The following is a 25,181-nucleotide window of genomic DNA, read 5'->3' on the forward strand; positions in this document are numbered from 1 at the left end:
AAGATATACAGGTGATCAACAAATATATGAAAAAGTGCTCATCATCTCTAGTAATTAGAGAAATGCAAATTAAAACCACCCTAAGATTTTTATCTAACTCCAATTATAATGGCTATTATCAAGAACAGAAGCAATAATAATTGTTGGCATGGATGTGGGGAAAAAGGCACACTCATACATTGCTGGTGGAGTTGCAAACTGGTGCAGCCACTCTGGAAAGTAGTATGGAGATTCCTCAAAAAATGTGGAATGGGACCACCATTTGACCCAGCTATCCCACTTCTTGGCCTATATCCAAAGGACTTAAAATCAACATACTACAGTGATGCAGCTACATCAATTCACAATAGCTGCTCAATTCACAATAACTAGATTGTGGAACCAACCTAGATGCCCTTCAACTGATGAATGGATAAAGAAATTGTGGTATATATACACAATGGAATATTACTCAGTCATGAAGAAGAATAAAATTATGGTATTTGCTGGTAAATGGATGGAGTCGGAGAATATCATGATAAGTGAAAAAAAAAAAAAAAAAAAACAAGCCCAAAAAACCAAAGGCCAAATGTTTTCTTGATAACTGCATGATGACACATAATGGGGAGAGGGTGCCAGGGGTGGGGAAAAGAAGATTCTAGGAACTTTAGATGGTGTAGAGGAAAATGGGGTGGGAGGGAGTAGGGGAACAAGAGGTAGTAGACTGAGACAGTATTAACCTATGCCTATTTATAATTACATGAATGGTGTGAATCTACATTGTGTACAACCATAGAAATGAACAGTTCTGCCCCCTTTGAGAACGATGAAATAAAAATGCAGTCTGTAGAAATAAAAATTTTCAAAAAATGCCATGGGGCTTTTGGTAATGAATGGATTGAATCTGTATATGCTTTGTATAGTATTGCCATTTTAACAACACTGTTGTTATCATCCATGAACATGATATATATTAATGTCTTATTTTTTATCTATGATTTGGAGTTTTCTATATACTCCAAGTTTTTATTTCTTACCTCCTTAGTTATATTTACCCTCAATATTTTATTCTTTTTGATGCTACTACAAATGAGATTGCTTTCTTAATTTCTGTTTGTCACTTTCTGTCATTACGACAATTTGCCTGTGATAATCAGTTTATAAGGATGAAAGTTTTATTTTGGCTCATAATTACATAGGTTTCATTCTGTAGTCACTGGACCCTGTTGCCTTGGGCCTGTGGCAGCAAAATATATCATGCAGGATGATTTGGCACAGGAAGCCTGTTTGCCTTGTGGTAGGTTGTTAGCAAAGAGGGAGAAAAGAGGGGCCAGGGTCCCAATATCCCTTTCAAGGATACACCCCCAGGGACTCAACTTTCTTCCACTAGGCCCCACCTTCCCAAGATCCCACCACCAATTAGTAGTACCACAGAATGAGAATCAGGCCTTTAATACATCAGCCTTTGAGAGCTAGGGCTGTAGGTATAGGGGCCAATATGTTGAAGGCTTGATCCCCAGCCTGTGTCACTACTGGGAGGCAGTGAAACCTTTGTAGGTATAGTTTCTTGAAAGTAAGCTGCGTCACTGAGGGCACATTGAAGGAGAAGTGGGACTCCAGCTTCTTCCTATGTCTCTTTTTGCTTCCCAGCCACCATGAGGTGAACAGGCCTCTTCATTCATGCGCTTCCACCACAATATGATATACTTTCTCACTAGGACCCAAAGCAACAGGGCCAAGCAACCATAGACTGAAACCTCTGAAACTGTGAGCCAAAACAAATCTTTCCTCCTTATCGTTGTTTATCTCTGATATTATCACCTTGCCAGAAAACTAACATTTTCCTTAGAAATACAGTAGATTTTTGTGTGTCGACTTTTTTTTTTATCCGGCACCTTCACTGATTTTTGTTACTTCCAATTTTTAGAATATTGAGTACTTTTTATATTTAAGACCTCAGCTATAAAAGAGATCATTTTACTTCTTCCTTTCCAATGTGGATGCTTTTATTTATTTATCTTGCCTAATTGGTGACTATGGTTTTTATGAAGATGTGGGCTACAAATAGTAAGAGTGGGCATCCTTGCTTTGTTCTTGATCTTCAAGGAAAAACTTTTATTTTTTTACCATTGAGCATATTAGCTGTAGGTTTTCCATGTATGGCTTTTCTTATGTTGAGGTAATATCTTCCTATTCTTAGTTGTTGGAGGTTTTATCATGAAGTGGTGTTGAATATTCTCAAATGTCTTCTTGGCATCTATTGTATTCAAGCAAATTTTTAATCCTTTGTTCTATTCATTTAGTTTATCACATTAATTGATTTTCAAATATTGACCCACCCTTGCATCCCAAGAATAAATCCCCCTTAGTCATGATGTGTTTATTCCTTTAATTGTGTTGTTGAATTCAGTTCTCTGTATTTTGTTGTAGATTTTTGCTTCTATGTTCATCAGAAGTATTGTTTTATGGTTTTGCTTCTTAAATAATTTAAAAAAAATTTTTTTTAGTTGTCGATGGACATTTATTTATTTGTTTGTTTGTTTGTTTATTTATTTATTTATTTATTTATTTATTTATTTATTTATATGTGCAGTGCTGAGAATTGAAACCAGTGCCTTAAACATGCCCAGCAAGCGCTCTACCCCTGAGCCACAACCCCAACGCTTAAATCTTCTTTAAAGTTCATTGTAGGAGCATTGCTGGTCTTCGCGTGAGTTTGGAAATGTTTTCTTCTATGTTTGTAGATGAGTTTGAGAAGAATTGCCTTCAATTCTTCAAAGATTTCTTTGGTGAGAGATTTGGTCATAAGTTTAATATTCTTACTCCTCTAGTTCTAGGTCTATTGATATTGTCTCTTTCTTAATCACTTGGTGTTAATAGTTGTCTTTGTAGGAATTCATGCATTTCTTCTATGTTAGCAAATTTGTTGGAATTTAATTGGTCTTACCAGTTTCTTAGAATCCTTTATATTTGTGTGTCATCAGCTGTAATGTCTTTTCTTTCATATCTGATTTTATTTATTTCAGTGTTCCCTTTTCTCTTGTGAAGCTAAAACTTTGTGAATTTTCTCTATTTTTTTTTTCAAAAACCCAAATCAATTTCGTTAATTTTTTTGTCTCTACTTCATTGATTTCTCTTCTAATCTTTATAATTTTGTTTCTTTTGATGATGGTGGGTGGACTGAGTTTCTTTGTCTAGTTCTTTGAGGTATAAAATTAAGTTTTTGTTTTAGATCTTCCTTCATTTTCAGAGCAGGCCATATTGTTATGCTCTGTTCCCTAAGTTATGGCATGGAGTTTTCTCATTTTCATTTGACTCATGATATTTTCTAATTCCCCTTTCCATGTCTTCTTTGATGCACTGGATTGTTCCAGAAAGTGTTGTTTACAGTCAGGACTGGCAGCACATACTTTTAATTCTAATTCTTCAGGAGGCAGAGGCAGGAGGGTCAGAAGTTCAAGGCCAGCCTGGGAAACTTATCAAGACCCTGTTCCAAAATTTAAAATATGAGTGTAACTTTCCCCCCCACATCCTCGCCAACACCTATTATAGCCATTCTAATTGGTGTGAGATGAAATCTTAGGGAGTGTTGACTTGCATTTCTCTTATTACTAGAGATGTTGAACCTTTTTTCATATATCTGTTGATTGCTTGTAAATATTCTGTGAAGTGTCTGCTCTGTTCCTTAGCCCATTTATTGACTGGGTTATTTGTAATCTTGGTGTTAATTTTTTTGAGTTCTTTGTAAATTCTGGAGATTATTGATCTGTCTGAAGTGCCTGTAGTAAAGATTTTCTCCCACCCTGTAGGCTCTCCCTTCACATTGTTGATTGTTTCCTTTCCTGAGAAAAAGCTTTTTAGTTTGAATCTATCCCAGTTATTGATTCCTGCTTTTATTTCTTGTGCTTTGGGAGTCTTGTTAAGGAAGTCTCGTCCTAAGCCAACATGATGGAGATTTGGGCCTACTGTTTCTTCTATTTGGTGCAGGGTCTCTGGTCTAATTCCTAGGTCATTGATCCATTTTGAGTTGAGTTTTGTACAGGGTGAGAGATAGGTGTTTAATTTCATTTCATACATTGCTGGTGGGATTACAAATTGGTGCAGCCATACTGGAAAGCAGTATGGAGACTCCTCAAAAAACTTGGAATAGAACCACCATTTGACCCTGCTATCCCACTTCTTGGCCTATACCCAAAGGACTTAAAATCATCATACTACAGTAATATAGCCACATCAATGTTTATAGAAGTTCAATTCACAATAGCTAGATTGTGGAACCAACTTAGATGCCCTTCAGTAGATGAATGTATAAAGAAACTGTGGTGTATATATACACAATGGAATATTACTCAGCCATAAATAAGAATAAAATTAAGGCATTTGCAGGTATATGGATGGAGTTGGAGAATATCATGCTAAGTGAGATAAACCAATCCCCAAAACACAAGGCCCGAATGTTTTCTCTAATAAGTGGGTGGATGATACATAACGTGGGTGGAGTGAGTATGGGAAGAATGGAGGAAAGGCAGATTGTGTAGAGGGAAATAAGGTGTGGGGAGGAGGTGTTGGGGGGAAGAAAAGATGGCGAAATGAGACAAACATCATTACCCTATGTACTTGTATGATTACACGAATGGTGTGACTCTACTTCATGTACAACTAGAGAAATGAAAAGTTGTACCACATGTGTGTACAATGAATCAAAAAATAATAAACACTCCGCTGCTCAGCCTCTCCCCAATCCTAGCCGTGGATTAGAAATAACAATAAGAACTTTACAAGTAGAATAATAAGAAATGTTAAAAATATCTACAAAACTACAAGAGTTGACAGACATAATCAATGCCAAATTACATGTGAATACTGTTTGACTGTTTTCTAAATGCTTTTCATTTATTGACTGTTTTCTAAATGCTTTTTCGTTTATTATGTCATTTGATCATGTAGTAAACCATATAAAACCAGTGAAAACTGTAACACTAAGACCTCAAGCACAAATAAATGGAAAAAGAAAGAAAGGAGGGAAGGAAGAAAGAAAGAAAACAGCTCTGGGGATGTAGCTTAGTGGTAAAGTGCTTGCGTTACTTATATGGTGCTCTGGAGTCTAACCTCAGCAACAGAAAACACACAAATAGAAAAAGGCATATTGTTTAATTTTTACACATTTGTGAATTGTCCAGTTTTCCTTCACCTGTTAAATTCCAGTTGTGTTACATGGTGATCAGAAAATAACTTTTATAAGAGTTCAGTCTTCTTAAATTTGTTATGACATGTTTTGTGACTTAGTACGTGATCTATCCTGGAGAAAGTTTCGTGTGTACTTGAGAAGACTGTATTCTGCTACTGAGTAGAATGGTCTCTGTATATCTATTTGGTCTACATTATTGTTCAAGTATGTTGTTTCTTTTTTCTATTTTCTGAGGTGATGTTTTATCCTTTATTGGAAATTGGGCATTGAAGTAGCCTACTAATATTGAACTGCTTCAGTTCTGTCCATGTTTGCTTTATATATTTGGGTTCTCTGATGTTAGTACATTTATTTTTATAATTATGGTATCTTCCTGGTGAATTGACCCTTTTATTATCCTTGGATGTTAAAATTTTGTCTCTTGTGACACTTTTTGACTCAGAATTCATTTTGTCTGATACATATTTAGCTACCCCTGCTGTATTTTCCTTATAATTTGCATGGAATTTTTATCACATTACTTAATTTAGACTGTATCTGTTCTTATATGTAAACTTAAATCTCTGGTAGACAACTTATGGCTGGATCTTGATTTTTTAATCTGTTCAAACCACTCTTGTGTCTTTTGGTTGAGGAATTTAATTTATTCATAGTAGAGTAATCATTAATGAGGAAGATGAATATTTTTTGCTCATAACATTTCTAACACCAAATGTGTGTTGTATCTTTCCTTCTAATGCCAAATTTATGTTGCCTTTTCTAATACCAGTTGTCTAACTCCTGGACACCAGCTGTGTATCCTACAATTCAGAGCAATTGTGGTAGTTGGTATCCTGAATTAGGGTCATACTCCACACTGTTAAGAAATCAGTCTTATAAGACTATCCTTTCCTTTTTTTTTTTTTTTTCTGGTGCTAGTGATTGAACCCAGGACCTTGTGCTTGGCAGGCAAGCACTCTACCAACTGAGCTATATCCCCAGCCCCTAAGACTGCCGTTTCTTTTTCTTTTTTTTCTTTTAATTAAAAATCATAAATTTACATAGGGCAATGTTGTTTGATTCATTCTGTTATTTTTTCCCCTTCCCCCCCACCCCTCCCACCCCTCTTTTCCCTCTATACAGTCCTTCCGTCCTCCATTCTTACCACCCTCCTTATCCCTAACCCTAAACCTAACCCTAACCCTAACACTAACCCCTCCTAACCCCCTTATATGTCCTCATCCGCTTATCAGCGAGATCATTCGTCCTTTAGTTTTTTGAGATTGGCTTATCTCACTTAGCATGATATCCTCCAATTTCATCCATTTGCCTGCAAATGCCATAATTTTATCATTCTTCATGGCGGAGTAATATTCCATTGTATATATATGCCACAGTTTCTTTATCCATTCATCAACTGAAAGGCATCTAGGTTGGTTCCAAAATCTGGCTGTACTGAATTGAGCAGCTATGAACATTGATGTGGCTGTATCTCTGTAGTATGCAGATTTTAAGTCCTTTGGGTATAGGCCAAGGAGTGGAATAGCTGGGTCAAATGGTGGTTCCATTCTAAGCTTCCTCAGGAATCTCCATACTGCTTTCCAGAGTGGCTGCACTAATTTGCAACCCCACCAGCAATGTATGAGTGTACCTTTTTCCCCACATCCTCGCCAACACCTATTGTTGCTTGTGTTCTTGATAATCACCATTCTAATTGGGGTGAGATGAAATCTTAGGGTAGTTTTGATTTGCATTTCTCTTATTACTAGAGATGTTGAACATTTTTTCATATATCTGTTGATTGCTTGTACATCTTCTGTGAAGTGTCTGTTCATTTCCTTAGCTCATTTGTTGATTGGATTATTTGTATTCTTGGTGTAGAGTTTTTTGAGTTCTTTATAGATTCTGGAAATTAGCGCTCTATCTGAAGTATGAGTGGCAAAGATATTCTCCCACTCTGTAGGCTCTCTCTTCACATTACTGATGGTTTCCATTGCTGAGAGAAAGCTTTTTAGTTTGAATCTATCCCAGTTGTTGATTCTTGCTTTTATTTCTTGGGCTATGGGAGTCCTGTTAAGGAAGTCTGATCCTAAGCCAACAAGTTGAAGGTTTGGACCTACTTTTTCTTGTATAAGATGCAGGGTCTCTGGTCTGATTCCGAGGTCCTTGATCCATTTTGAGTTTAGTTTTGTGCAGGGTGAGAGATAGGGGTTTAATTTCATTCTGTTGCATATGGATTTCCAGTTTTCCCAGCACCATTTGTTGAAGAGGCTATCTTTTCTCCATTGCATATTTTTGACCCCTTTGTCTAGTATGAGAAAATTGTATTTCCTTGGGTTTGTGTCCATGTCCTCTATTCTGTACCATTGATCTACCTGTCTATTTTGGTACCAATACCATGCCGTTTTTGTTACTATTGCTTTGTAATAGAGTTGAAGATCTGGTATTGCGATACCCCTTGCTTCGCTCTTTCTACTGAGGATTGCTTTAGCTATTCTGGGTTTCTTATTCTTCCAGATGAATTTCATAATTGCTTGCTCTATTTCTGTAAGGTACGTCATTGGGATTTTAATTGGAATTGCATTGAATCTGTATAGCACTTTTGGTAGTATGGCCATTTTGACAATATTAATTCTGCCTATCCAAGAACATGGGAGATCTTTCCATCTTCTAAGGTTTTCTTTAATTTCTTTCTTTAGTGTTCTGTAGTTCTCATTGTAGAGGTCTTTCACCTCTTTTGTGAGATTGATTCCCAAGTATTTGTGAATGGGGTAGTTTCCCTAACTTCTCGTTCTGAAGATTCATCACTTATGTATAAAAAATGCATTGGATTTATGAGCATTGATCTTATAACCTGCTACTTTACTGAATTCACTTATGAGTTCTAAGAGTTTTCTGGTGGAATTTCCAGGTTCCTCTAAATATATAATCATGTCATCAGTGAACAGGGATAGTTTGAGTTCCTCTTTTCCAATTCGTATCCCTTTAATTTCTTTGGTTTGTCTAATTGCTCTGGCTAGAGTCTCAAGGACGATGTTGAATAGAAGTGGTGAAAGAGGGCATCCCTGTCTTGTTCCAGTTTTTAGGGGGAATGCTTTCAGTTTTTCACTATTTAGAATGATATTGGCCATGGGCTTAGCATAGATGGCCTTTACAATGTTAAGGAATGTTCCCACTACCCCAATTTTCTCTAGTGTTTTGAGCATGAAGGGGTGCTGTATTTCATCAAATGCTTTTTCGGCATCTATTGAAAATAATCATGTGATTCTTAACTTTTAGTCTGTTGATATGGTGAATGACATTTATTGATTTCCGGATGTTGAACCAACCTTGCATCCCTGGGATAAAACCTGCTTGATCATGGTGCACTATCTTTTTAATATATTTTTGTATGCGATTTGCTAAAATTTTGTTGAGAATTTTTGCATCGATGTTCATTAAAGATATTGTTCTGAAATTTTCTTTCCTTGATGTGTCTCTGTCTGGTTTAGGTATCAGGGTGATATTGGCTTCATAGAATGAGTTTGGGAGGGTTCCCTTCTCTTCTATTTTATGGAATACTTTGAGGAGTATTGGAATGAGCTCTTCTTTAAAGGTTTTGTAGAACTCGGCTGAGAACCCATCTGGTCCCGGACTTTTCTTTGTTGTTAGGCTTTTGATGACCTCTTCTATTTCATTGCTTGAAATTGATTTATTTAAGTTGTGTATGTCCTCCTCGTTCAGTTTAGGTAATTCATATGTCTCTAGAAACTTGTTGATGTCTTCAAGGTTTTCTGTTTTGTTGGAGTATAGATTTTCAAAATAGCTTCTAATTATGTTTTGTATTCCACTCGTGTCTGTTGTGATATTTCCTTGTTCATTCCGAATTTTAGTAATTTGAGTTTTCGCTCTCGTTCTCTTTGTTAGTGTGGCTAAGGGTCTATCAATTTTGTTTATTTTTTCAAAGAACCAACTATTTATTCTGTTTATTTTTCCGATTGTTTCTTTTGTTTCAATTTCGTTGATTTCGGCTCTGATTTTAACTATTTCCTGTCTTCTACTACTTGTGGTGTTGGTCTGCTCTTCTTTTTCTACGGCTCTGAGCTGTAGTGTTAAGTCGTTTATTTGTTGATTTCTACTTCTTTTGTTGAATGCACCCCATGAAATAAATCTTTCTCTAAGTACTGTTTTCATAGTGTCCCAGAGATTTTGATATGATGTTCTCGTTTACTTCTAAGAATTTTTTTATTTCCCTCCTGATGTCTTCTGTTATCCATTCATCATATAATAGTGTATTATTTAATCTCCAAGTATTGGAGAAGTTTCTGTTTTTTATTCTGTCATTTATTTCTAATTTCAGTCCATTATGATCTGATAGAGTACAAGGTAGTATCTCTATCTTCTTGTATTTGCTAACAGTAGCTTTGTGGCATAAGACATGGTCTATTTTAGAGAAGGATCCATGTGCTGCTGATTAGAAGGTGTGTTCGTTCTGTGTTGGATGGTATATTCTATATATGTCGGTTAAGTCTAAATTGTTGATTATGTTATTGAGATCTATGGTTTCTTTATTCAATTTTTGTTTGGACGATCTATCCAGCAGTGAGAAAGGTGTGTTAAAATCGCCTAGTATTATTGTGTTGTGGTCTATTTGATTTCTGGAATTGAGAAGAATTTGTTTGACGTACATGGATGAGCCAATGTTCGGGGCATAGATATTTATGATTGTTATATCTTGCTGATTTATGCTTCCCTTAAGCAGAATGTAATGTCCTTCTTTATCCCTTCTGACTAGTTTTGGCTTGAAGTCCACATTGTCTGAAATGAGGATGGATACTCCAGCTGTTTTGCTGTGTCCGTCTGCATGGTATGTTTTTTCCCATCCTTTCACCTTTCGTCTGTGGGTATCTCTTTCTATGAGACGGGTCTCTTGCAGGCAGCAAATTGTTGGATTTTTCTTTTTAATCCATTCTGCCAGTCTATGTCTTTTGATTGATGAGTTCAGGCCATTAACTATCAGGGTTATTATTGTGATATGATTTGTATTCCCAGTCATTTGACTCATTTTTGTTTTTTGACATGATTTGGTTTCCCCTTTATTTGGCTATTCCTTTAGGCTAGTTCCTCCTGTTGCTGATTTGCATCATTGTTTTTCATCTCTTCCTCATGGAATATTTTGCTGAGAATGTTCTGTAATGCCGTCTTTCTTTTTGTAAATTCCTTTAGCTTTTGTTTATCATGGAAGGATCTTATTTCATTGTCAAATCTGAAAGAACGTTTTGCTGGGTATAAAATTCTTGGTTGGCATCCATTTTCTTTCAGGGCTTGGTAAATGTTGTTCCAGGCCTTTCTAGCTTTTAGGCTCTATTTTAGTCCAAGTCTTTCAATGCCTCCCCTTCTTGAATCCTGGGTTCTGGAGCGACTGGAGATGCAGTCACCCTCTAGTCCGCCATCTTGGATCACCCCATGGAAAAAGCCTGCGGCCGGGTGCCGGGGTGCAGGTCCGCCTGGAGAGGTCTCTGGCTGCCTTGCCCTGGTCCCAGAGGCTGCTTGTGGGCCGGAGGTCACTGCTGGCTTGTGGACTTGTGGCTGGCTCTTTGTGGAAAGGCTCTCACTCCTGTCCTTTCTTAAGATGACATTTATAAGTATCAGGTCTCTGGTTATCCATACTTTTGTCAGAGTTGCCTGCAAAGTCAGTGCCCCCAGTTCAAATTACTAATCTGCTATAATAGCTCACAAAACTCTGGAAAACACTTTACTTGCTATCACCAGTTTATTTTAAAGGCTACTAACAGGCAGCCAGATCAGGTACATAGGATAAATTATGAAAGATTCCTAAACACAAGAGCTTTTGACATCATGTTTGGGACATACCACACTCCTGACGCATGGATACGTGCATGCTCTCCAAACCCTTTTGTTTAGTGATTTTTATCGATGTTTTGTAACATAGGTAGATAGAGTAAGCCATAAACCCTTGGTGATTAAGTTCAACCTTCATCCTTTCCTGCCTTCCTGGACTTTTCATGCAGAAATTTTCATACCTCTATGGATTCTGTGGTCTTCCTGGCAAACAACTCCTATCTTGTAGGTACATAGGGGTAGGCCTCAGGCACTAGTCCTCTCGTGAGCATGCAGAAGGCACTTAGACGTTCAGAGATTTCAAGGGTTATAGGAGCTATATGTTAGGAACCAGGTACAAATATCAAATGTTTAATTTTTATTGTACCACAGAAAGACATTTACTAGCATTTTGTTAAAAGTTTGCTATCTTATATATCTTTTGTCCCTCTTTTCCTTTTATACTGTCTTCCTTGACATTTTGTTGATTTTTTATAGGGATATGCTTTGATTTCTATCTTTATTTTACATATCTTCATTGTGAGCATAATCAGACTTACTGAAAACATTGTATAGTTTTAACAGTCTACTTTAGCTCAATTGCATATAAAACTACATTATTAATTCTCTCCATAGAATTTATATTATTAACATCATAGTTTACATCATTTTGTATTGTGTAACCATGAACATATTTTATATAATTGTTTTAAAAATTTTGTCTTTAACTTTTATACTAGAAGTGAAAAGTAATTTTCATAGAACTCTTACAGTGTTGTATGCATTTACTTTTAACAGCAAATTTTATACTTATATGTGCATTGCTGGTGCTTTGGTTTGTTTCAACTTGAAGAATTCTCTTTTAACATTTTATGTAAGACTGGTCTTATAATGATAGACTTCTTCAGCTTTGTCTGGGAACATCTTTATATCTAATTCAATTTTAAAGGACAATTTTGCAAAGTATTATATTCTTTTTTTTTTTGTTTTTTGCGGTGCTGGGGATTGAACCCAGGCCTTGTGCTTGCGAGGAAGGCACGCTACCAACTGAGCTATCTCCCCAGCCCCCAAGTATTATATTCTTGTTTGGCAGTTTTTTACCACTCTGTATTTTTTAAATATTCCACTGCCTCTTTGCAAAACTTCTGCTGGGAAATCCATTGACTGTCTTGGGTAAGTTTCCCTGTATGTGATGTGTTCCTTGTCACTGGCTGTTCTCACAGTCGTCTTTGTGTCTGACATTCACAATTCAATTGTAATGTCTCTCACTGAGAAATTCTTTGGGTTCATCTTATCTGGATTTCTTTGGAATTCCTAAATGTAGAAGTTCCTTTTTTCAAACTCCAAAAGTTTCTTCCTTTATTTCTTTAAGTTTTTGTCTCTGCCTTTCCTTTCATGAACATTCGTAATTGTACATATTGGTCAACTCAATGGTGTCCCATATGTCACCAAGCCTCCTTCATTCTTTTTCACTCTTTTTTTCTATTTATGTCATTGACTGGCTTATTTCAAATGACCTATTTTCAAATTCAGTGATTCTTCTACTTGATCTAGTATGATGTTTTGATGTAGATTGAATTTCTCTATTGAATTGTTCATTTTAGACACTTTCGGGGCAAGACTTCTTTTGGCTCATATGTATCTTTGCTAAAATTTTCATTTTTTTAATGCATTTTTCTCCCAATTCATTTTGAACACTTTTCCAGGTAATTCATATATTATATGTCAGTAAAACTGGGGTCTTGAAGTTTTATCTTGTTCCTTTTGGAGAGGCATGTTTTCCTACTTGTTCATTTTCATTTTCCAGTGTTAGTACCTGCACACTAGAAAAAACAATCACCTTTTCCAATGCTCATGAACAGGATTTGTATAAAGACCCTCAATAGGAAGCCCTGCCAGGGTCATTTCAAACTTTCTATGTATGTGTCTTTGCTGGATTTATTTGTGTAAATTCCCAGTTAGGGAATTTGCCTCTTTCTTTTTTTCTTTTCTTTTCGAATTTTTTATTTTTTATTTATTTTTTTTTTTTTTTTATTTTTGTTGTAGATAGACACAACACCTTTCTTTCATTTCTTTATTTTTATGTGGTGCTGAGGCTGGAACCAGTGCTCTACCACTGAGCCACAACTGCAGTCCCTCTTATCTTTCCTTTTCTTTCTTTCTTTCTTTTTTTCATGAATTTAGAATCTTCTGCTGCTTCTGGTTTGCCTGTGGAACCACTGCTTTTCTTTTCTTTTTAAATTTTTAAAATTTGTTCTAATTTGTTATACATGACAGTGCAATGCATTTTTACATTTTCATAGATCATACATAAATGGAGTGTAATTTCTTTTTTTTTTCTGATTATACATATTGTAGGATCACATCAGTCATTTTGTCATATATGTACATGAGGTAATGATGTCTGTTTTACTCTACTGACCTTCCTACCACCATACCCTTTCCCCTTCCTTCATTCCCATCTACTTAATATAAAGTAACTCTGTTCTTCCCTATCTCTCCCCACATTGTGAATTAGCTTCCACATATCAGAAAACATTTGGCCTTTGGGTTTTTTTGGGTTTGGCTTATTTCACTTAGCATGATATTTTCTAACTCCATACATTTACCAGCAAATGCCATAATTTCATTCTTCTTTAAAGCCCAGTAATATTCCATCATATGTATGTAGGTATATACATTTTCCGATGCAGCAGGACACCAGGACTCCTTTAAGTTCTCAGAGGCACACATTCATCTAGATTATACCAGGTCTCATTCATCCTCTGAAAATGGTGACACTGAAACCAGTTCTGAATGTTTGGCATGTTTCTTTCTTCTCTCTTCCTCCCAGAGATGAGCCAGGCTCTGGGATTCTCATTGATTATTTTGTGCTGAGTCAGGAGAGAGGCTCTGGCAGATGACATGGTAGTCCAACCTTTGCCTTTGTTCTCAGTGGGCCTCACGCACCTGGAATATGCTGGGTCCCATCAGTGTTCTAAGACAGGTGAGATCAAGCCAGTCCCTCAGAGAGCCTCTGAAAGTGTTGGAGTATTGCACACCTAATCTGGTCTCTCCTTCCAGAGAAAAACTGAGATTTCGTGATTTCTTTATCCACTTTATTAAAAGGAAGACAGGCTATAATAATTACTTACATGATAGTCCAAAGGGCCACATTTTCCCCCAGTGGCTAAAAGGTATCTAAACACCCTCAGTATTCCAAGGCAAAACAAGACAGAAGCCAGTCTCTCTGGCAGCCCCTGAAAAAGTTGGAAACTTGTACATACAGTCCGATTCTTTTCCTCCCCAGGAACTGGAATTTGGTGGTTTCTACCTCTTGCTTTTCTGCTTTACTGAAGTTGAGAGACTATGGCAGGTGCTTGCTCACTAATCCAAACTGCCTTCTTTGTTCTCAGTGTCTTCTAGATGTCCATAGCGTGCCAGCTTCTAACTTGCTTCAAAATAGGTGAGAAGGAACCAGTCCCTTGGGCAGAAGTCAATTCCTGGAAAATTTGAAATTTTTGTCATGCAGTCCATCTCTTTCCCTCCCCATGAAGAACCTGGGATTTTGAGGTTTCAGCAGTGTACTCTGTGCTGAGCCTTGGGGAGGGACTAAAGGGAGTACTTGCTTGATAGATATCCTCCATACTGCTCTTTTTTATTCTCAGGGTCTCCCATCCAGGGTCCCTTCCTGTCAGGGCTCGAATTCAGGCAAGAAGTGAACCAGTCCCTTGGGCAACCCTTAGGAGAGTCAGGTGGACATTGTAAGTCAGGTGGACATTGTAAGTCAGGTGGACATTGTAAGTCAGGTGGACATTGGATGTACAGTTCACACCCTTCTTTTCCTTCCCAGGAAGCTGGGTGCTTCAGTTTCCTTGGGCTGAGCTGGGAAAGGGTTATGTTGTAAGGGTTTTACGGATTTTGCTACCACCATCGGTAGGCTAGTTTTGTGCTTTTTCTGAAGTCTCGTTTTTGATTTTTCACAAAGGGACTCTATCTGAGTGTCTTTGCATCTTTGTGTCCATGGGGGAAGGAAAAGCCAGAACTTCCCATATCATTTCTCTGATGTCACCTCCCAGTTTTTCTTTCTGCTTGGCTTTTTTGTTTTCCTTCTCCCTTCTCCCTACATAGCTGCGTTTCCTCCCAACACTGTCATGTTACTGGGCATCCAGCATAATCAAATCCCATGCAGATCTGTCATTGGCTCATATTCATGCACATATTTATTAATACCTACTTATCTGAATTTGGCAGTATTTACAAATATGTTTTTCCTGCGTCTTCTGACTCAGTATCACATTTTAGGAATTTTTTCTGAGTTAACCAGATTTAGTTCTGTTTTATAATGGCTATGTAACATTCCATTATGAAAGTGTACCATTATTTTCTTCTTTTTCCTACTGAGAGTAGTTATCTCTACTTTTTCCTACCACAAGCATTTACCTGTGTTTTTTCAGATTTTGAGTCTTTTATTTTGATAGGATAAATTCTCCGGAGTGAAATTTCTTAGCCAAAAGGTTTTTCATAGTTTTACATTTGAATAAATGTCTCATTGCTTTCCCCAGGCTGTAAGAATATAATTTACCCACAGAATGCGACAATGCCTGTCCATCACGTCCCACCCAGCTAGCCACATGTGTTAAGCATCATTTAGACTTACCCAGCTCAACTGAGTGAAGGGATGTCTCTTTCCTAGTTCATGTTTATCTGAATATTGGCAAATTAATCTTCATATATATTTATTGTCTAATTGAATTAACTTTTTTGTTCATTGTTCATTTTTACTTTTAAATTTTTTACATTTTCTTCTCAGTTTATAACAGGATTATATTTGATAGATAACCCTACTTTTTTCAGATTAATCAATTTTGCACTTAATATTTTAGGATGTACTGACTATATAATTTTTTATTTGTTTATGAACAATATACCTATGTATTTTTTCATAGCTTTGGGGTGTTCAGCCTTACTTTGGTATGCCTCTAAAACCACAGCCTCTATGTAGTCTCATGGATTTTATTGCAAAATTTTAAATTAAATTTCTTTATTTAAAGTCTTTGATTATTTGAAACATATTCTTTATGTGTTATGTGATAGAGACAAATTTTTATATTCTTCTTCCGAATACCCATTTTTTCCTGTGCTGCTTGCTATTACAGCTCTCTCCACAATGATTTGAATCATGATCCTCAGAACATACTAACCGTGCATATATTCTCCAATCTTTTTGTGGCTGAATTATTCTGTCCACTCATTTGCCTAATTGTCTATACCAGTGCCACATGGTGATTTTGTAGTATGTTTTGGTATCTGGTAAGTTACATCTCACTGTTTTTCTCTGATGCATTTTGGAAAGGAAGGGCAATTTTGAGACATGAATTCTTCCATGTGAAATTTGTGAAAATTTATGCAATTCCGAGGGAAAAAAAACTTCTGAGTTTTATTGTATTTGAATTAAATTCTTCAAACCCTTTGAATAAAAATATATTTGGTCCTGGAACAAGAGAGGTAATCCAGAGATTAAAAACCATCTTTTAAAGCAGAAATACATGAAACAAAAGCATGCTTGTAAAGCAGGTTAGACCTCAGCTGGGCTACTAAGTGGCAATGTGGCCTGAGTCTGTGAGTGCTTCAGAGAGGAGGACAGCCTGCCTCTTGGGACATCTGATCTCACCCTCAGCTTTTTCTCAAGTCATATAGAAGCACACCTCCTACCTGAGAAGATGAAGAACCCATGGTCTGAGTGACCCCATTATGAACTCATTTACATAATCAGTGCAAGAAAGGAACGGTTCTTGGAATAGGTGATCCTCAATGCCATCTTCCCATTGAATAAGGACATCTAGACAACTCAGGGAAGGAAAGTTGTCTCATTTATTATCCCAGTTCAGCACAGAGCTGGAGGTAGTGTGGCTTGAGATTCTTTTTCAGATGGGGAAAAAATAGGGAAGATGGAATTTTCCTATGATTCAGACTGAGAAATACATTTGCTCAATCATAACAGTGCCTTGATTTGAAGGACCTATCTGGGAAATATGATGGATTTAAATTTGACAGGGAAGCCTAATTTTTAAAATCCTAGTGTGTTAGAAGATGGACCCAAAGCTTTAAATCTTGGAAAGTTAATTGTTAATGCACTGAAAGTGTCACCACCACACCTTCCTAATATCCTACTTTACTGTATTCACAGGGAAATGTGTCCTTCTCCTGTTTACATCCTCAAACCGTCCCTGTGACTTTTCTGAGCTCAAGGAGTTATTTGGCTCTGCCTCACCCCTCAGGAGAGAACTCTCTGGTCATCTCTTTCCAATTTCGAACATGGAACAGAGCGGGGCTGTTGTTGACAAGTCAGTTTCTACACCGATCAGGGACTCTTGTCCTTGTTCTTAGTGATGGGAAACTCAAGTTGAGGCTGTGCCCACCTAGCCAGCCAATGAGAGCCATCACAGCAGGTGAGACATTGCAGGTGTCTTTGTATGACCATCAACATCCTTACCCATAAGCCTGAGAGCAGTCATCTCTGAAATAAATTAAAAAATTGAAACAATGAGATATTCATAATCCCACTAGAACTGACTATAGATTCCATTTTCCATTTAAATGGGGAACTCTAGGTTGATTATGGGTGAGTACTGTGACATGTTTGTTACAGGAAAGTATGGTGTTACAGAGTTTAAAATATGACTCTTATTATGTTAAGCTGAAGGTTGGTAATCAGAGGTAAGCTTGGAACACTAGGAGACATTAGCCTAATCCTAGGTAGTTTTGAGAAAATGGGCGGATCACTTTTAACTCTTTAAATCTACACACTCGCTGATTATCAAAATACAGAGTCTGAGACTTAAAATAGTATGACTTATGATTTTTTCGACTTTACAATGGTGCAAAAACTATATACACTTAGTGGAAATCATACTTTGAACTTCTAACTTTTAATTTTGACCTTTTCACATGCCAGTCAGGTATATGGCAGGATGCTCTCTCAATGTTGGGCAGCAGCAGCAGCCAGCCACATCTCCTAGTCAGCCCTGCAACCACAGAGGCCAACAACAAACACTCTGTGGTGTTCTTTGAGGCCAGTGAGTTTTTTGGATACAGGCATTTGATAAATTAAATGAGACATTCAACATTTTATTATAAAATGGGTTTTATGTTAGATTATTTTTCCCAACTGTAGGCTAAGGTATGTGTTCTGAGCAGGCTTAACAAAGGACAGGATAAGTTACGATGTTCCATAATAGGTTAATTAGTTTTGCTAAACAAATTTTCAACTGTGATATTTTCAACTTAAAGATGGGTTTATTGGGAGGTAATTCCAGGAGTGTCTATAATTTAAATTTCCCCCTTTTTTCAGAGCAGCTATCTCGGGCAGAGGTTACTTGTTTTGGATGAAATGGCCTATAACTGATAGAGCATGTTATCTTTGAACTTTGGGGACCATTTTGCATATAAACATTGATGACAGTTTTAATTCAACTGGAGCCTGGGCATGTGACTCCATGAATGTTGAATATGGAAGGGATATTTTGCTTATGGTCTGAAAAGCTGGGAATGAAAATACATTTTTTCTTTCCTTTTATAAACCAAAAATTCTTACCCAACAGCATGCTGAGTTTTCTTGTGAACTGAACTGAGGGCATTAATTCAGTCAGTGTTAGCATTCCAATCTGTATATAATATTAGCTGGAACTGTTTATAGTTGTTTTCACATGGATACAGGTTACACACACACACACACACACACACACACACACACACATACATATATGTGCATATGCATATGTATATATTTAGACACATATATATTAATTGAACTTTTTTTGTTAGCCAGCACTATTATAGAACCCTTTTTTTTCTTTTCTCTTTTTTTGTGGGGGGCTGGAGACTCTGAACCCGGGGCCTTGCACATGCCAGGCAAGTGCTCTACACTTAGTTAGACCTCCATCTAGGTTGAATGGCTTTTTAAACTTTTACAGTGCAATATGTACTATTTTTCCCCTGAAACAAAGTAAAGGTAAATTTCTCATGATATTTGATTATTAAATTTGAAATAGATGAAAAATAAGACAGATTACAAAATTTTTACCACAATTTTTAATTTAGAAGCACTGTATGGAAAGACCACAAGAGATTTTTTTTTCTTCATTTTGGTTTCTTCTCCTAGCTCTAGGATTATAGACTTTTGAGAATTCTATTTCAGAGTTAACTTCATCAAATATGTTTTACCATCTAGCCAAAATCCTCTATATTCTTGTTTTCAGATCTATGACTTTTGGGGTCATATTAGAAATATGACCTACATAAGAGAATTATGAGTCCTAGTGGGAGAGCAAGCAGAAGGAAAAAGCTGGTTTCTAGATCAGTTGCAGGATTTGGATTTATGTGCTCATTTGGGCAAGGAATGCTAAAATATGATATTTAATTAGATGTAAGACTGAACTTTAGCAGGAAGAAGGACCACATTTTATTTGGGGATTACATATCCACTGTGCTATAAAATGACTTCTGATTCCTGTAGGTTGATTTCTATTCTTAAAAAGCTGTAACCAGTGTGTACCTTGATCATTTAGTAGATATATTAGTTAACTATGTTGGGATAGTCACTCAGGTGGTAAGATTAGACTCAAGCAGCTTTAGCCATATGCTAAAAATCAATTATTCAATAATTTGTTGTTTTTAAATGAATAAAGCTTTTCGCTGGGTTCCTCTCATTTCTACAAAGACAGTTTCTAAAGATCCCAACTTTTACTCTCCCCTCAGGGAAACATGCCTCTGTTCCCTGCAGTGATGTGTGCTTGGTCTGCTATAGAGGAATGTAACCTCTGGTCCATTGATGTCAGACTTGGTCAAGTGACACATTTGCTCAATGGAAGTGACATTGACACATTTGAGTAGAAACTTCAAGAGCCATAGTAAGACTCTGCCAACTGCTCTCTTCTCTAAGCCATGAAGAGATATAGGCCATGCATTCAAACTTGGTCTTAAGTGAATAGATCGCATGCCACAGAGTAGATGCAGATCCTGCTTGCCTGGAAGAACAGAGTGAACTTTGGTTTGTTAGTCACTGACACATGGGTTGTTTGCTGCCACAAAATACTCTAGTGGAAGCTAACAAAAATTGCTTGGGTGATGTCCTAGGATGCTTGCTATTCACTGATTCATCTCCTGTGTGATAGTATGAATTTTCGTTATAAAGCCTGGTAATGGAGTCAGCAGGAGATGCTCCCATCATACTCAGTTGGTTGCCAGTCTGCGACAACTCACCTGCTCCATCGCTTTAAGAATAGATAGTTCATCTTATGGAGTCAAGAGACTGACTGCTTGAGCAAGAACTAATATTTGTATTGAAAAATAAGTCTAGTTATGGCTAAATATACTGTAGCAAATTTGGAAAAGAGGATGTGAAAATGACATGAAATGAAAACATAGTTATCTCATCCAAATATTTAAATTTTTAAGAATATTTCTGCCAACAGCCTGATGCCGTAACCCAGGCTTGTAATCCCAGCAGCTTGGGAGACTGAGGCAGGAGGATTGCAAGTTCAAAGCCATCCTCAGCAACTTAGCAAGTCCCTAAACATCTTAGCAAGTATCTGTCTCAAAATAAAATACAAAAAAGAAAAAAAAAAGCAAAAAAGGGCTGAGGATGTGGCTTAGTGTTTAAGTACCCCTGGGTTCAATACCTGATGCCAAAAAAAGAGAATATTTCTGCCAACTTTTTTGGTATGCTTATACAAATCTTGAGCATGTCCACACATACCACACACATACACACATTTTAATATGCTTTTTTAGCTTTACATTTTATTTTATGAATTTCTATGCCTAATTAGTGCCTAATTTGTTATTTTTGTGAATATTTGATTTGTTATACCTGAGCATATCATTTTTCTGTCTATTAAGATTATTATAAAGAATAACAATACATAAATGTAAGAAAAATATTTTTATAATTTGAAATATTGGATAATATCTGTACTTCTCAACAGTTTAAGATATTATTTAACTAGATGAGTCTAAAATATGCCCTGTGTCATGTCATTAGAAATGTTTTATCATCACAGGGTAGTTCAGGGTCAGTTGTGGAAAATGTGTTACACCAAAGCCTTAGAAATGGAAGAAAGTCTCCTGGTGTAGAATATAGGACTATCCACTCTGCTTTTGTCTTTATCCCTTTCATTCTCATTTCTTTATCTTCTCCTTCTCCCTCCCCCATACTTATCTGACTTAAATGAGTGAAAGTGAAAAACAGCACTGGCAATGGGTATGTAGACCATAATATTCCCAACTGAACATAATAATTGTTGTTAGATCATAAATAAGAACCAGACAAAACAATCTATAACCAGGAGACCAGGACAAAGACCCCTAACCTAACTCAGCAAGCATGTCTAAGATGACATGGACAATCCCTTCCTCTTGAGTAAAAATTATCAGGCTACCCACTCACCTAATTACCTTCTTAGGATCTCCTACAGAACCCCAAATCTTTCCTCAGCCTTTCCCTTTCTTCCTCAGAGGTCCCAAACAGAAAAACGAGATGGGCACTTGAGGTGGGATGTGGTGGTCTTTGACATGCAGATTTGCCATTTTCTACATCTACTGTTTTCAGGTACTGGTCCTGTACGGGGGTCCCTTATAACACACTTTGTTTACCTCTAGGTGCTGGATTAAATGATGGTCAGTGGCATTCTGTTTCCTTATCTGCTAAAGGGAATCACTGGAGCCTGAAGGTGGACAGCAATGCATCCTCTGCTGCCCATTCCCTACATGGGTGGGTTGATTCTGCTGATACCTATTATTTTGGGGGTAAGTAAAAGGAACAGGCAATATTGTTAATCAAATCTTCTTTATCTTTATGGCTTCTTAGAACATAGGATTGATATTGCTAAATGAAAACATATTTAAGAATGATTTTTCCCTTTTAGTGATAGGTCAGTTGAGAATGTTGATGGACAAAGATTGCCGGGGTCCAGCCCTAGCAGGAGTCAGGGGTCCTCGGTGGATGGGAGGCATCAGCAGTGGAGAAACAGCACACAGAGACACCAAGTGTTCTGAGGCTGAATCTGTCTTTATTTTTTCTGCCAGCCTTTTTAAAGATATTTTTCTTTAGTAATGATTATATCATTTTTGGTAGTTTAAAACAAGAAAAACCTTCAAAAGTACAATCTATGCTTCTTCTCAAAGTACACATTCTCTCTGTATGACAGTCCAGACCCAGCTAGATTAAAACAACCTTGTCTCCCAGCTAAACTAAACCTTTTCTCTCAGCTAAACTGAGGGCACCATGATCTGCCAGCCTTTAACCTTCAGAACAAACACATCACTAGATTTTCTGAGAAACCACCCTCACCATGAACTCCAGTGTTTAACTGTGAAAAGTTTTTACTGTTATTAAAGGGCAAAGAAATCAACTTATAATTAATATTTAGTCTATTCTAATTTCATATAATGGCAGACTACAATCTTATTCTGATTCTCAAAGAATTAGACTAAACATAGGAAAAGCACAAATTATATTTATGACTAACCTAAATGTTTTTATTATGCAAAGTATCTCTAGAATCAACTATTGAAACTAAGAAAGCAACAAAGACTAAACACCGCATCCAAGCTCAGAGGAATGCCTCTTTATCCATCTATTATTATACTAAAGCAATCACAGACTCCTTTTAACTTGAATACAGCTACAATTGTTTATTTTTATATATTTTATCTATGTACTACTGCCAAATTTTTATTGTGCACTATTTTGTGTCCCAATACAGTAAAATCTTCCCAATGTTTTTCTAATAAGTTTCTTAATGATATATTGATTATTAATAATAAAAAGCAACTACACATGGAGACATGCCACGCCTATGGCCCCCAAGAGGGAGGACGATCAACAGAACCGTGTCAAGTGTTGAGTCCTTTATTCCAACAGACCTTGTCAAGTGTTAGAGTGGCAGGAGATAGATGCGGCAAAGGACAATAAATTATGGCCTAAAATACAAGTTTACTCATTGGCCTTATTTAAATGTACATTAACGTGATTGGTTTTCAATAGGGCTTCCTCTTGGGAGTTGTTCTCAACTACAGCTGCACATTGCAATCAACTAGAAGGCTTCACAAATGCTGGTGCTGGGCTCTATCCCCCATGCTTCTGAGTTAACTGCTCTTGACTCCTGAGCAACAGGTTTTTAAATGTCCTACACGTGATTTTAATGTGAAGATAATGTGGAGGATGCTTGTTGTCTACTTCTAACCTTTATAGCTTTGCCATTGGGAATTTTCCTAATCCCAAGAGACCTTTACAATCTTTTCTTTTAATTTCATTTGTCAACATTATTACTGCATATGGGAGTTGCTTTATTCTGACTGCTGGCTCCTCTTCTCCCTGGAGGCCAACTATCACAATGTATCCTCAGCAACACCTGAAAGCTTGTTGGAGCTGCTCTCTCACTGCCCCTTACCTTCTGCATCATGATCTACATGTGATCAAGATGCCCAGGGGGTCTTCAGTACTTTAGAGTTTGAGAAACCATCTATACAGAAGGTCACTATTACTTACCGCAGAGCAAGATATTAATTGTCTATTAATTTTTCTACTCTTGCTTAGCAATGCATTTTACCAAGACAACCAGGCCATATCCTCTGGGCTTCAGTAAGTGGAGCATTTGTTTGCTGAATGGAATTTAGTTCATCCAGGATCCCTTCAGCCAGCGAGAGAGTGCCTCTGAGTGTAATGAATCTTTATCCCTGAGGCAGTCAAGTGAAAAATTTTTTGCCACTAGAAGCTTGGACCTGTCAATAGTCAGACTTATTTCTAACCTTGGCGTAATGCCTTTCTTGATATTATTCCTGTTTTGCATTTTATAGTTGTTTCTTTCTAAAGTAAGATTGGATTCATGATGGAGATAGTTTTCCAGCCCAACAAGAAAATATAAAATCCTCTCTAAGAATTGACAATGGGCACACAAACCATGAATCCAGTTGTTTAATCTTTCAAGTTTCCTAGAGCAACCATGACTGCAAGAGGTAAAATAGTGTCAACACCCTTGAACAGTGGACTGTGTGCTTTCCTTGTTTGCTAAATATGGTACATCTCTGACTTGGAGAGGGTTTTACGAGATGTTTGCTATTTATGAAGGATTTTATAGCTCTGCAGAGAAATAAATTCCTTCAAAACCAAATTGAGAATTTATACAAGAACTGTAATTCAAAAGGTAAAAGATTCTGAAGCACTGAAAGGGATAGGAAGCAAAATCCTGGCTGTAGTGTTTAATGATATAAAATATACTGGAGAAAAATGCTTTCAAATCACAGAATCATCTTTTACATAGTCAGAATATGCAATGCACAGAAACATGAGAGTAAGTACTTTCCATAAATATATACACACTGATGTGATAGGAGTTGTTACTAAGAAATAGACCACATCCACACATTTATACATTACTAATTTTCTTAAAAGAATATACATGGACTCACCTTGGCAGTCTGTAGAATGCAACATTACAATACTTTAGAAGTTTTTCTTGCTTCTTTCAAATATTATCTTGCACTTTGTAGATTTATCATCTATGTAAGTAATTTTAAACAGTATTTTATTTTGTGCTGGTCCACTTTTAACTTTATACATAGGGTAAGACATGCATTATTCCTCCATGACTTCCTTTTATTCTTCTCCATTATTTTCTGAGATTCAACCATGTGGATGTGAACTGGCAAACTTAATTAATTTTTACTGCTGCATGGCTTTCAATGAATATTTTATCTATCAAGGAATAGATAAGTTTACTTATCTATTTATTTATCTATTCCACTGTCTTATTCTACCATTGATACATGGTTCCATTGTGCCCATATTTACTATTTTTTAAAATCTTGTTAATATTCTCGTACAGTTGTTAAGAATCATCTTGTCAATGATTTTTAAAATTTTCTTTATGCACTGTATGATGGTCCTCAAATGTAGAGTCAATTCATTGAAGCAGAAGTGACATAATGCAGTTTAAGTGATATGTAAGGGTTGTAAAGTTGCATTCGTTAGCACTCACATAAGTAGTGCACACAGACCCAGCTTTTGGTTCCACCAATATGTTTGAAGGGACCCTAGAGATCTGGAGTTAAAACAGGACTTTCTCACGCATTTTCATAAAATTGTATAGATAAGACAAAAATTTTCTTGCTAATATAGTTTCTAATAAGAAAATGTTTTCTTAAGATGAGTGAAATTATAGATTTTAAACAT

General features: G+C 36.7%; 1 protein-coding gene across 1 annotated transcript in view; it reads left to right on the forward strand.

The window, feature by feature from the left end:
• The window catches only part of LOC306642730 (contactin-associated protein-like 3), a 237,119-nt gene that overhangs the window by 98,532 nt on the left and 113,406 nt on the right, over positions 1-25,181 (forward strand). Inside the window, 2 exon segments of the mRNA XM_079108476.1 lie at positions 17,136-17,397; positions 21,608-21,754. Coding sequence (XP_078964602.1) covers positions 17,136-17,397; positions 21,608-21,754 — 409 coding nt within the window.

This window comes from Sciurus vulgaris (genome assembly GCF_902686455.1).
Source record: "Sciurus vulgaris genome assembly, chromosome: 13".
In the NCBI taxonomy this organism is placed as follows: Eukaryota; Metazoa; Chordata; class Mammalia; order Rodentia; family Sciuridae; genus Sciurus; species Sciurus vulgaris.